Source organism: Triturus cristatus, chromosome 7, assembly GCF_964204655.1.
Source record: "Triturus cristatus chromosome 7, aTriCri1.1, whole genome shotgun sequence".
Lineage (NCBI taxonomy): Eukaryota > Metazoa > Chordata > Amphibia > Caudata > Salamandridae > Triturus > Triturus cristatus.
In genome coordinates this window covers 1,352,531,161-1,352,544,206 of record NC_140590.1, presented here as the reverse complement: position 1 = coordinate 1,352,544,206, position 13,046 = coordinate 1,352,531,161, and the positions used below count along the sequence as shown (strand labels likewise).

Below are 13,046 nucleotides of genomic sequence, written 5' to 3'. Positions count from 1 at the left end.
AGCATCAAAAATACGCAGGACATCTTCGGTGAAGATTCCTGCCAAGAAGACGTTGAGGCATCCGCGACAGAGGAGGAAGAAGCCTTCTCCACGCAGGTCTCCAAATCGGAGCTCGAAATGGACCTTCAAATTCCTCCATCGGGTGTGCTCTAGATGCTGCTGGTACTGCGGCTAGAGAGGTCAACACCAGCATTTTGTTTAGGAGACCTGCTTGGTGAAGGATCTCTGGGTTTAAGTCCGAGATCCAACAATCCATTCTTAACACTGCATTTGACAAGAAACATCTTTTGGTCCTGATGTAGATCAGGCATTAGAAAAAGGACACTGAAGTGGCCAAGTCCATGTGAGCGCTCCAGTCTCCTTCAAACAGAGGCTCCATTTGTTGTTACTTTTACCAAAGGGAGTCCAAAACCACATCCTCAGACCAGAATACCTCCACCTACAAAGGTAATGACCAGTTCTCTCCCTCAAAAGGCTTCTTTCGAGGAGGTTACAGAGGGAACAACTTTAAAGGTAGGGGTAAGGGCTACACACTCCGTAACTCCCCTTCCCCTAATAAGCAGTGACTTGCCCATGTTTCCCCCCCCCCCGACTATACCACACCTATCGGGGGAAGACTTGAACAATTACTCCCCATTTGGCAATCTATAACAGACAAATGGGTGATTGGAATGGTACAACATGGTTATTGCCTGGAGTTTACCTGCAATCCTCCAAACATTCCACCTTGATCTCACAAATTTTCTTCTGAACACCTACAATTGCTTGAACAGGAAGTGCAATCTCTGTTACTGAAAGGAGCTATAAAGCTGGTTCCAACACAGTACCAGGGCTCAGCGGTTTACTCTGTATTTTCTCATTCCCAAAAAGGAAGGTTGTATGAATATTCTAAAAGAAGCAAGAAGGCCTACCACCAGAGCTTGCTATGCAAAAAAGTGGAAAAGATTTGTTGTATACTGCAATAACAACAAAACCAATCCATTAGATGTTTCTGTACAAAACATTATCTGTTACCTGTTACACTCACCTAGACTAGCTTGTAGATCTATTTGTTTGCACCTTGCAGCGGTAGCTGCGTATTTGCTACATAGGCAACATCTGCCACTATTCAGAGTTCCAGTAATCAAAGCTTTCATGGAGGGGTTGAAAAAAGTAATACCACCAAGGATTCCTCCTGCCCCAGTTTGGAATCTCAACATTGTTCTCACAAGGCTCATGGGTCTACCTTTTGAACCATTGCACAAGTGCCCCTTGCAATTTCTTTCATGGAAGGTTGCTTTCCTCATTGCAATCACATCACTGAGGCAAGTTGGTGATCTACAGGCATTAACCCTAGAAGAACCCTGATTTCAGCTACACAAAGAGAGGGTAGTTCTATCCACTAACCTGAAATTCCTTCCCAAAGTGGTTTCTGCTAATCGTATAAACCAATCTGTTGAGTTACCAGTCTTTTTTTCCTCAACCTGTTTCTGTAGCAGAATGCTATCTTCACGTGCTTTATGTTAAAGAGTATTATTTTACTACATAAACAGGACAAAAGACTTTCCCAAAACATCTGTTTGTTGCATTTGCTCCACTTCATAAAGGTAATCCCATCTCTAAATCTAGTATTGCAAAATTGATTATTAAATGCATTCAAACATGCTATGCTAAAGCTAAAAGAACTTTATCCATACCCCCTGGAGCGCATTCCACTCGCAAAATAGGGGCGTCTGTGGCCTTTTTAGGAAACATTCCTCTAGCTGACCTATGTAAGGCAGCTACATGGTCTACACCACACACATTTACCAACCACTATTGTGTAGATGTGTTAGCACATCAACAAGCCTCTTTTTATGAATAAGGATTGTAATAAATTTTAACCAGCTTGTATATATTTGCAATTTGTATCCAATATTAAAGAATGTTTTCATGCACCAAGGTTTTTAGCTGGGGTGTTTTTCATTCTCAGAGGTGACAAGCTTGGTGATATTTCACAACCGTTTGTATTGTGAATACTATGTATTTATCTACTTTTATGATTTACCGTGTTTAAATCTAAATAAGTACTTTTTTTTACATGACATTGAAAGGGGGCGAGAAGAGGAGACCTATCGAGCTGCATTCGGTAAGAAGCTAGTGCAGAGCCAAGAGCATCGTTCACTAGGGTGGGAAGACTAGCTCAGCCACCTCAGACAATTTCTAACATGAATCTTTTAAATACTATAGGTGGCCCTGGAAGCTGTTCTAAGGGTTTAAAATGCAGGGGTTCTTCAGAAGGGTCATTTTCTCAGTATACTTGTACTGCACCGCTGATTTAACTACTGTCCGGTTCCTGCCGCTGCTGCCCCGCGGCCCCTCCCACCCTGTCACAGCCCCCGCTCCCACCTCCCAACCTCGGATCCCGACCCCCCCTCCCCTACTTATGGCGACCGCTGCACGGTCGCTCAGCGAACGTGCCGCTGGCGTGCCTAAGGCAAACCAGTCTGTGCCCGTACTCAACCCAACCGCGACCAGCGCCAGGAACCCTGCTCCTCCCAGGCCTCTCTGCTACGACTCAACCACACTCCAAGCTTTCAGTCCCGGAAGACGCACCGACTGCGCAAGATCCTCGCCGAACGCCACCCATGGACAGTTCTCATGCAGACCCACCCACAGATCCTTTACCATCGACAAAGCTCCCACTACCGCCGAAGGCCCGCCTGATGCATGCTCCGCCGAAACCCTGACATGCATCCTCCTCAATGTGCGCTCCCTGCACCGACACGCCATAGAAATCTGGGACCTGATTGACATCCTCTTGCCCGACGTAGACTTATTCACGGAAACCTGGACCAACACCACTTCCGGCCCTGACATCGCCACTGCCATCCCCAACGGCTAGAGGATCCAGAGACCGGACCACCCGCACCGCCCAGGAGGACTCCATCGCACACAGGACCCCCCTCCGACTCTCCACATCCAGCACGAGCGACCCCCACGCCAACACAGAACACCTCCCCTTCCAGATCGAGATCAGCCCCAGGACAAGGCTACGCGGCACCCTCATCTACAGACCACGAGGACCTCGCAGAGCTCGCCGCACCCCACGTCCTCACCTCCACGACTACATTCTTCTCGGAGACCTGAACTTCCACCTCGACAACAGCAATGACCCTGACTCTATCACTCCCCTCGCCAACCTAGGACTTAAGCAGCTGGTCAACACGCCCACCCACAGAGCAGGTCACACCCTCAACCCCCATCTTTGCAGGAGGAACAAACATCCGCTACAGCCACACCACCCAGCCCATCTGGACAGACCACCACTGCGTCCACTTCACCTTCAACACCACCAGCGCACCAAGCCCGCCCCGCGCCCTCCACGATGGAACTGGAGAAGGTCACAGAGGAACACCTCCTCAACACCACCCTCCTTCAAACCCCCCCCAGCGCCACGACAGACACCAACTCCTCAGCCAGGGAATTACACCTCTGGATCTCCTGCTGCGCCGACAAGCTCGCACCCCTCTGCCACTCCGCCAAACACCCTCTAAAGGCCGCCTGGTTCGCCACAGAACTTCATGAAGCCAGACGCTCCTGCAGACACCTAGAGAAGACCTGGCAAAACCAGAAAACCTCGGAAGCGCAGAACAAATACAGGAGTGCCCTGAAGGAATACCACCAGCGCATAAGAGACACCAAGCGGACCTTCATAAGAGACAAAGTCCAGGCCAACGCCAAGGAACTGTCCAATATCATACAGCAGTTCGCAAAACCCACCAGCGAAACCATGGACGTAACACTCTCCCAGGAACTCTGCGACAAGCTCAGCTCCTACTTCTATCTGAAGATCAAGGCCCTCTACGACAACTTCAGCGAACCAGCGCCGGACCCCACCCCCCCCCCACCCACCACCTCCAATAAGCTGACCATCACGACCTGGGATCCCGCTACCATCGACCTAATCACCGCGACCATGAAGAAAACCCATTCAGGAGCCCCTACGGACTCCTGCCCACCACACACATTCCACAGGGCCGCCGCATCCAACGGACCATCAATGTCGCTCTCAGTTCGGGCAGCTGCCCAGACGACTGGAAATGGGCAGAGGTGAAACACCTCCTCAAGAAACCAACAGCGGACCCAACGGACCTGAAAAACTACAGGCCCATCTCTCTCCTCCCCTTTGCAGCTGAAGTCACAGAGAGACTCGTAAATGCCCAGCTGACCGACTTTATCGAAGAGAACTCCATCCTAGACACCTCCCAGTCTGGATTCTGCAGCAACCACAGCGCCGAGACGGCCCTCCTCGCCGCCACTGACAACATCCGCATACTACTCAACCAGGGACATACTGCAGCCCTCCTCCTTATAGACCTCTCCGCAGCCTTCGACACAGTTTCACATCGCATGCTCGCAGCCAGACTTCAGGACGCGGGGATACAAGGAGCCGCCCTCGACTGGATCCAATCCTTCCTCTCCGGCAGAACCCAGAGGATTCGACTCCCTTCCTCTCCGAACCCACGAAAATCAACTGCAGAGTACCCCAGGGATCCTCACTCAGCCCCACGCTCTTCAACATCTACATGGCCCCCCTCGCCACCATAGTCAGACAGCATGGGCTCAGCATCGTATCCTACGCAGACGACACCCAGCTCATCCTCTCACTCACGAAGAATCCCGAAGACACCAGACTCTGCTTTCAGGAAGGAATGCAGAACCTGGCAGCATGCATGAAAGATAGCTGCTTGAAGATAAACTCGGAGAAGACCAAGGTCCTCATCCTCGGACCCTGCACCTCCGCCTGGGACAACACCTGGTGGCCCTCCGCCCTCAGGAACCCTCCCACCCCTACAGATCACTCATGGAACCTCAGCATCATCCTTGACTCCTCCCTCTCCATGAACCACCAGATCAACGCCGTCGCATTCACTAGTTTCAACTGCCTTCGCATCCTCCGTAAGACCTTCAAATGGATCCCCCCCCCGACTGCAGAAGGACTGTCACCCACACACTCCTAACCAGCGGACTGGACTATAGAAACGCCCTCTACGGCCAGAATCAATAGAACTCTTCTACACAAACTCCAAACCATCCAAAACGCCACAGCCAGACTCGTCCTCGGGGCACCGCATCACAAACACATGACCCAACACCTACGAGCCCTCCACTGGCTCCCCGTCGAGAAGAGGGTCACCTTCAAACTCCTCACCCACTCCTACAAATCCCTCAACAACATTGGACCCAAATACCTCAACAAGAGAGTTTCCTTCCACGTACCCAAGAGGAACCTCTGCTCCGCCGACCTCGCCCTGGCAGAGGTCGCAGAAACAGAACTGGCGGGAGAGCTTTCTCCTACATCGCAGCCAAGACCTGGAACGAGCTCCCCGTGAACATCAGAGACACCCCGACCCTGCACACTTTCAGAAAGGACATCAAGACCTGGCTCTTCGACTGATCCGTAGCTGACAACCCCCCCCCCCCCCCCCCCCCCCCCCCCGCGCCCCTTGAGACCCTCACGGGTGAGTAGCGTGCTATATAAACCGCTGAATCATTGAGAGACTGCACACTAACAATGTCTTTTAATACTATGTTAAACTGCCATGAATACTATGTGTTGCACTTTTTCACAACTAACTAATGGAAGAATGTTGTCCATGCTGGAATAATTCGCTTGTTACAGAGAATAGTATTTGAAGGATCTAAAGCGTAAGAGTGTGCCACTATGGAATCCCCGTCACCCCTGCTTATACATAAATCATATTTCCTCCCACACCACTAGAGGTGGACAAGCCAATAAATTTACAGCGAGAGCTGTGCTAAGTGTTGGCTCTGACTCCAACCCTACGTACAAGCCCCTCCCTGAAAATATTTGACATGTAAATCTTGCATCAAACATCACATTTAAGTATGATAAGTTGTCTTCAAAATTCAAGAAAGCACATTTCTTTAATATGCTGAAGCTTTTCACTTTAGGGGACCAGATTTGAAAACTATTTATTAAAAGTGGGAGTTTTTAAACATGACCTTAGAAGCATTTCCGCCCAGTGGTGGCTTCCTTGGAACGGGTGGGAGGATGTGTGTGTGGGGGGGGGGGGGAGGGGGTTAAAACAAAATTATCTTCACCGCCGCACGACTCTCCAGCCAAATGCCTCTCCTGCCACACACCCCTCCTAACTCCTGCATCCTCTGTCTGCTGAAAGCCCCCAGGCTACCTGACTCTCCCAGCCAATCATGACACTGCAGGAGCAGTGTAGTGATTAGTCTGAACATCCTATTTGGACGCTCAGGCAGTGCCTGGGAGCCTGGGTGTGTTCTCCTCTGGGCTGTGCAACACAGCCCAATAAAGAACATGCCAAGTGGGCATGACTGTTTGGCCGGCCAAACCGCCATGTGCTCTTAGAGAAGTGAAAACCACTCCTCCCCTGCTCAGGCGTCACAGAGCCCAGCCCCGACTCCTGCATAGAATAATAACATAATGTCCTGTTATTTTCTTTTTCGCACTGCTGAAATAGCAGTGGGATGACGCTCCTCGCCTCAGCGGAGAAGCCACAACTGTTTCCGCCCCTACCTGATGACAATGCTGTTGGTGAGCTAAGAGGCTAGTTAGTTGTATAGTGTACCCCAATTGTAACTTAGACTCTCATTGTAGATGGGGGGGATAATTATGGGCTACTACATCAAACGCAAGAGATGTGTTGGTCCAGTGTCCTTCCTGAACTCACAGATTTGAAGCACTCATTTGTGTTAATGAACATAAAGGATGCTAAGGGAAATAAAGTATTTGCTTAGGGTCACTTAATTTGATGAAGCAGAAAACTGGGATTAATCCCGGATTGTTCCAGTTCCATACTGTTTATCAGCCACTAAATTGATACCTTCTTAAGCTATCAAAAGTTAATGCTTTGTACATTGGATGATGAGATTAGAAAATGGGGTACAGGCACAATCCATATTTAATTTTGGGTAGATTTACATAGTGTGAACCTTCCACAAGGTCCTAACAGTGCTTCATAATTGATAGCGGCTAGTAGTAGTCTGTTTTGGGCACAAGGTTCCTCGCGGATATCGAGCCAGGCATTTGCCTCGAGCTTCAAATTACTACACTCCAGCGTGAGTAGGGACTGTACCATGGGAAGGGTAATGTGAGGTCATAACGGTGCTGTGATACGATAGTAATTATGCTCTGGAATGATGATGAAAACAGCACAGCTGTTAGTAACTGGTAATTACTCTGAGCTGTATTCCAGCCCATTGTTTTTGTGCTCGACCTTTGACTAGAATGCTGCCCAGGGTCATTTTAAAAGACTGTCCATAATTAAAGTTTTCCACCCATGACTTTTCTATTTTCATAAGCATAAACAACACAGCTGTGATGTCATAGCAGTGCACGTACGGTAAGTTCATAATAGTGATTCCAGCACAGCTATGTCATAGCAGTGCTCTTGTATGCACATAGCGCTCTTCTCATGTTATACTTATAATATAGTGTCTTTGTTATGATATTACTGCTCAAATACCATACTTTCGACACCAGTACTATCGTGATGCCATGAGATCAAACACTACACCAGTCGTTAGGAGCTACTCAAACTTGCAGAAGCTACCGAACAGTGAAGGATGAAATGCGGAGTTACATGCATATCCATGCAGGCAACGAACTAACTCACTCGTTCACACACACACACCCCAACACCTACACCTAAGTGTCACTAAAACTTACCAGCTGGAAACATGCGATCCTGCTTTCTTCTGACTAGCTCATTAGTTTGTCCTTCAAACCATGATATGATGGGTTTGTGGAGTCGGACAGCCCAATCACAAGACAGTGTAGGCCCAGTGCCAGACTCTTCTGCACCTCCGGACTATCCTACCTTCTGCTAGGGTCTTGGGTGACCTCCTGGACAGGTTCCATTCTTTCACATGTGAGCAATGCACCGGGCACGCACAGCAGCATTTCTAATGGATTGCAGATGTGTGAAGAGGACTGAAAAGAAAAGTGTCCTTACACATGCACAGTGCATGGATGGAACCCTACAGATACCTCCTCCTCTGTCCTGCTGCTGACATGCACAATTTACATTGTCAGCAGCATAAACCTCTAAAACGAAAATGGACAAACTGACATGACTTTTTGTGTGTGTATATATTTGTGCCAGTCAAAGCTGCATAGGTCAGCTCCGGTTCTTGGGCGGTGTGCTAGCATTTATGGGGCTGCGCCCTTGGACCGTCTAAGCACTGGTAGCCACTGGTGTCTAGTGCTTGCACAGATGTATGTACAATTTACCATTGCAGTAGGCTACTTCCATCAACGTTCCTATTTGAGTTTTAAGTGTTAACTGATTTTGAAAGCAATCAATAAAAACTGTTTCTTAGAATTTTGAGGTACATTGTTTTTTGAGAGAATAAAAGTGGAGAAGGGTGGGAATATTCTAGGATATCAACTTGAAAAAGGTTTGGTGTGGAAAATTAGTTGGTGGTAGTAGAAAGTGTGACTGAGAAAGTGTGTTAATGGGGGTAGAGAGACAGGGAAGGAAAGTACTGGCTGGCGTGAGAGTAGACTCAAAGGAGTTGGGGTATAGTTCCATGTTAGATTTATGAAGAAGCATGAAAGAAAGGGTAAGTGAGGCGCAAGGTGCTGGTATAAGGTGTTTAAGAAGAAAGATCAGAACTCTGAAAGTTTTCAAAGGATGCTGCTTCAACATACTATTTTTTTTGTTTCTTCCACTGCATACTGCAGGTTATGTCCTGTGCGCAGACATTTTTAATCTTTCTTTTGTACATTGATCTAGGAGTCGTCATAAAATAAAATTGCTTTATTTTCGGAATTTAACTGCTACTCTAGAATAAGAGATTGGGGTACCTGTTACTGTGCTCTTGAGAAGACACTTGATCCACAGCTTAATCTGAATCATCTAAAAAAAAAATCTGATAATATATGTGAATTGTGTGTAGTAAGTTTCTACACTTTAAACACAATTGCCCATCGCCCCGTTCCTGGGAACTCCAGGTTCCTCCCCCAGCATCCCACTCCGGAGAGCTTGGTGGTCCAAGCCTCCATCTCCTGTGTTAACCATGGTTCGTTCCCTACTGCTAGAACAGATAGAGAATGCAAAAGGCTGGCTTCTTCAGGGAAGGGGGATGTTTTTCTCTGCCAGCCTAGCACGGTGGTTGGCAAACACCGCATGCCTTGGGCCGGTACACCCACACAGTGTTGAACTAAGTTGCACAAGTGCTGCCTACAGTCTTGGAGCAGGCAGAGCCATACTCAGTCAAGCACTTGCTGACTGGTGAGATACAGTAAAGTCCACCATCCGATTCAGGCTGAACACGACTGACTTGCTATGCAGAGCGATTGGGTTGTCTGTGGTACTTTGATGCCACCCCTCGTTGAGAACCACTGACTTTTCAGGGGATGTCAAAGCTTCCCTTATGGACATGCCCTATGATGGCTTCTGCCTTTTTAGTGAAAAGGCAGACTCAACGCTGGAGCACTTTAAAGACAGCAAATCTATGACCAGTTCTTTGGGTCTTTCCATGGCACTGCCAAGTGCATAGAAAGCCTTTCTATTACATCAGGGGAGGACTGGTGCAACTTTTCACGGACAAGCCATGTGGTACTGCAACAAACAAGGCGGAGTGGGGCCGTGGGCCCTTTGTCAAGGTTCCCTGTATCTCTGGACATTACTGGAATGTCAGGGCATTTCCTTGGTGGTTCAACATCTGGTGGGCTCTCTGAATTCCAGAGTGGGCTAACAGTCGTTGATGAGCGGATCAAGAATGACGTCTCCATCTGATTGTAGTGCAAGGTCTCTTTCAAAAGTGGGGCGAGTCTTGGTTAGGTCTGCTTGCTGTTAGGAATGAGAAATGTTAGCAATTCTGTGCGTTGGAACTTCCAAAGTGGCTGTTGCTAAGCAGTGCCCTGTCTTGAGTGGGGCTCCATCCTCCTGTTTGCCTTTCCACCGATACCACTCTTGTCCAGAGTTCTCAAGAGTACCAGGAATGACTGGGCTCAAATCATTCTTGTGGCTCCGGAATGGGCATGGAACTTCTGGTATTCCTGGGCATGAGCATTGGTCCTCCGATCAGACTGCCCCTTGGGGAGGACCTTCTGTCACACCAGCAGGGGAGGTTCTTCCACCTGAACCCGCGTACCTCTGCCTTCATGCGTGGAGATAGAGCGGCAACAATTGGCAGCTTTCGACCGTCTCCCAAAGCCTGTGATGTCATTCTGACAACCAGGCGTCCCTTCACCACAAGGGTATTTCAATTGTGCAAAAAGCTAGGCAGCTAAGGTACTACCGTTGCACTTCCCAACACGTAAGGTACAATTCTTTTTAATCAAGTATTGGTGCTCAATTATTGGACTTCTGTTGCCAAAATGTCAAACAGGATACCATACACACGTCCTTCCTGTATCCCTTTTGACATAATAGTATTGGAACACTCAGACTTATTTTAGCATATAGTGTTGTGTCAAATATAATATATGTGCTGGCAGTCAAATGCAATAGTCCTTCTTTTCACCTCTTCAAGCAAGTAATCCGGAACACACAAGAAGTGGTGTACTTTGTTTTCACGGTCATTTAAAATACAGATGGTTCAGCTGACACGTGTCTCATCGGACAGTGGATTTTCTCATGGCTGATTACATACCATGATGGTAATATTAAATCGAAGAAACACAATTGGTATGTTAGTCAACTATATTCATATGATCCTTATTCTATAGGTGCTCCACTTCCGCCATTGTGTGTATACCTATGTGCTATTAAAAATGGAATGATGAAAGAATTCCATTCCGACATCTATCAGAAGTGTAAGACATCCTATCACCCAGAAGTGATATTATCCCTACATCCGGTATGTGAAATGAGTGAGGGAAAACGTGAATAGCAATGTATAAGATTAGCCAGTGTGGCGCCAACAAACGGCACAGTCACAACTCCAAAGTTAAAAGTATGATACTTCGAAAAAAACAGTAAAGCAAGTCATAAGATAGGATAACGTACGATCCAGATATCCCCGGAGAAAAGGAGACTTTAACGAGTTGTAACAAAGTGGGATGCAGGGGCCTCCGCAAGTACCTAATTGAAAGATATAAGACCGCAGTAAGGACAAGGAACGTGACACTACAGTGTCCACTTCATTGTGGAAGACCCAGGTTGTTTGCGGATCAGACGTAGTCAGTAACCTTCGTAAAAGAAAAAGAACCTTACATAACACGCAGTCTTGGATGACCATGGCTAAAAGAGAGACACCACTGTGTAACTGCGTTTATAGCCATGGAAACAGATCTGTGGATACCAAGGTGCCCTCCAAATGTCATGTGTGGCCAGAACCTTGCCCATCAATCCCATTTTGTTCTTTAGTCAGTTACTTCCTCATCAACCCATTGGAGTTGCATGACTGGTGATTTGGATGGTGGAAAAACACTGAGGTCACTAGAAATAAATGTATACTTCAGAAAAGCACAGCTTTCTTGAGTCATACCGTAAACCTCTGTACTAGCAGAATCCATCACAGCACAATGCACGTGGATTGTGGGGAAGGCCGTTCTCCCTGTGATGCAGGACACCATCACCAGTTCCCCTTTTGGAATCAATCAAAAGGTTGGGGGAGGGTGCTAGGAAAAGTAGCCAATGGCCAGGATATCAGTCAGCACTATGGACTTTGCTTCTTAGCTACATCCAATTAGTATCTATAGGGGTAAATTCCTGAAAAGAAACAAAGTTGGGATCATATGTAAATCATATTTAATTTCAAAAGTTTGATATTTTACTATAGGCTCATATAGTTGGAATGGTTTAACGGCCAATGCTATAAATTATTTTTATCAATTATGTAGGAGCTATGGTAACATTTGGGATCATAACACAACCCCAGCAGTGTGAGCACTTTCTGGTTTTCTTTGTGTCCATGTTTTACTTGTTCTCTTTAATTGCCTGTTACAAAGAGATTTTTTTCACAAGATAAAACACTGACTGAGCATTGATGTTGATTTTTATTTATTGTCAAACTGGATCTCGATGTTTTACCTCTCCTCCTCTTATACTAAACTTTGGTTTCTTGTCGTTGGTAACGTGAGAGTGAAATGCTCTAAAAAAAATAGTAGCTTGGCTATTCAGTGGGATAGTAGTAACATTGTGTTCCTGGGTTACCAGTACCCACGCTTATTGTCCAGTAGCATAGATTGAGCCAGGACCGCAATGAAAGTCCTCTAAGTCTCCACGCTGCATTGGTGTTATAACTGCTGTTTGCAGCGGTTTCCAATATTGCCACAAGGAAAAAGACTACCCTATTGGTCGTAAATAGGAGAGCGAATGTCCACCATCTAGTCATTATAAAAATACTGTTATCTCTTTTTTGTGTTTTCATGTCTCACATTCTGTTTATGTATTCTTTTTTCAATGTATAGATCCAGCATCCCAAACATTAAAGCCAATATTCCTGAAATTGAGGCGACGCAAAATCTCCATTTCGGTTGAAGTCCAGTCAAAGCGATCTCGGCTGGAGAAAAACTTGCGTAAGCTTTTTTTTTTTAGTACGGTGGCATGTACTTTATAGAATATAAGGACATTTGTGGGAATTGATATCATCATTGGAATCTGCTTGTGGTTTAAAACAAAATATATATATATATATACTCTTCTGGGCTAATGCTATGCAAATCCTTCCCACATATGTCTGCTTTCTTTTGGAACCAAACTCTTAGGTAGTCCATAGGATCTGGCAAGGGTGCGTATTTGCGACAAACCCCTTTAAATTAAAAGGCTAAAAGTGTCTTAATGGTACTTAACTATTTTTGAAGACTTCTCTTAAGAAGATACAGCCTCCTTATATTCTTGTCTTAATCACTCTCCCAGGTTTGGCTGAGTCTCCTGGCCTTTGGGCTGGGGTGGGTGGAGGGGGGGTGGGCTTGTGTGAGAAGCTGGGTTTCTGTTGCAGTAACCCCCCCCACCACTTTTTTTTGCCAGACTACTGATGCACTTTTACTTGATGTGCCCTGGATCTCTGCCAATCAGGTTCCCAGGGCCTTTGTTCTTTCCCCAAAACTAACCCAAACCCAATTGGTATCTCTGGCC

General features: G+C 46.8%; 1 protein-coding gene across 3 annotated transcripts in view; it reads left to right on the top strand.

Annotated features, from left to right (window-relative positions):
* Positions 1 to 13,046, top strand: part of PHF20 (PHD finger protein 20) — a 1,063,788-nt gene that overhangs the window by 276,085 nt on the left and 774,657 nt on the right. For all 3 annotated transcript variants that reach the window (XM_085619024.1, XM_085619022.1, XM_085619023.1), the window contains one exon: positions 12,380 to 12,487. In XM_085619024.1, the coding sequence (XP_085475150.1) occupies positions 12,380 to 12,487 (108 nt within the window). The remainder of the gene's footprint in view (positions 1 to 12,379; positions 12,488 to 13,046) is intronic.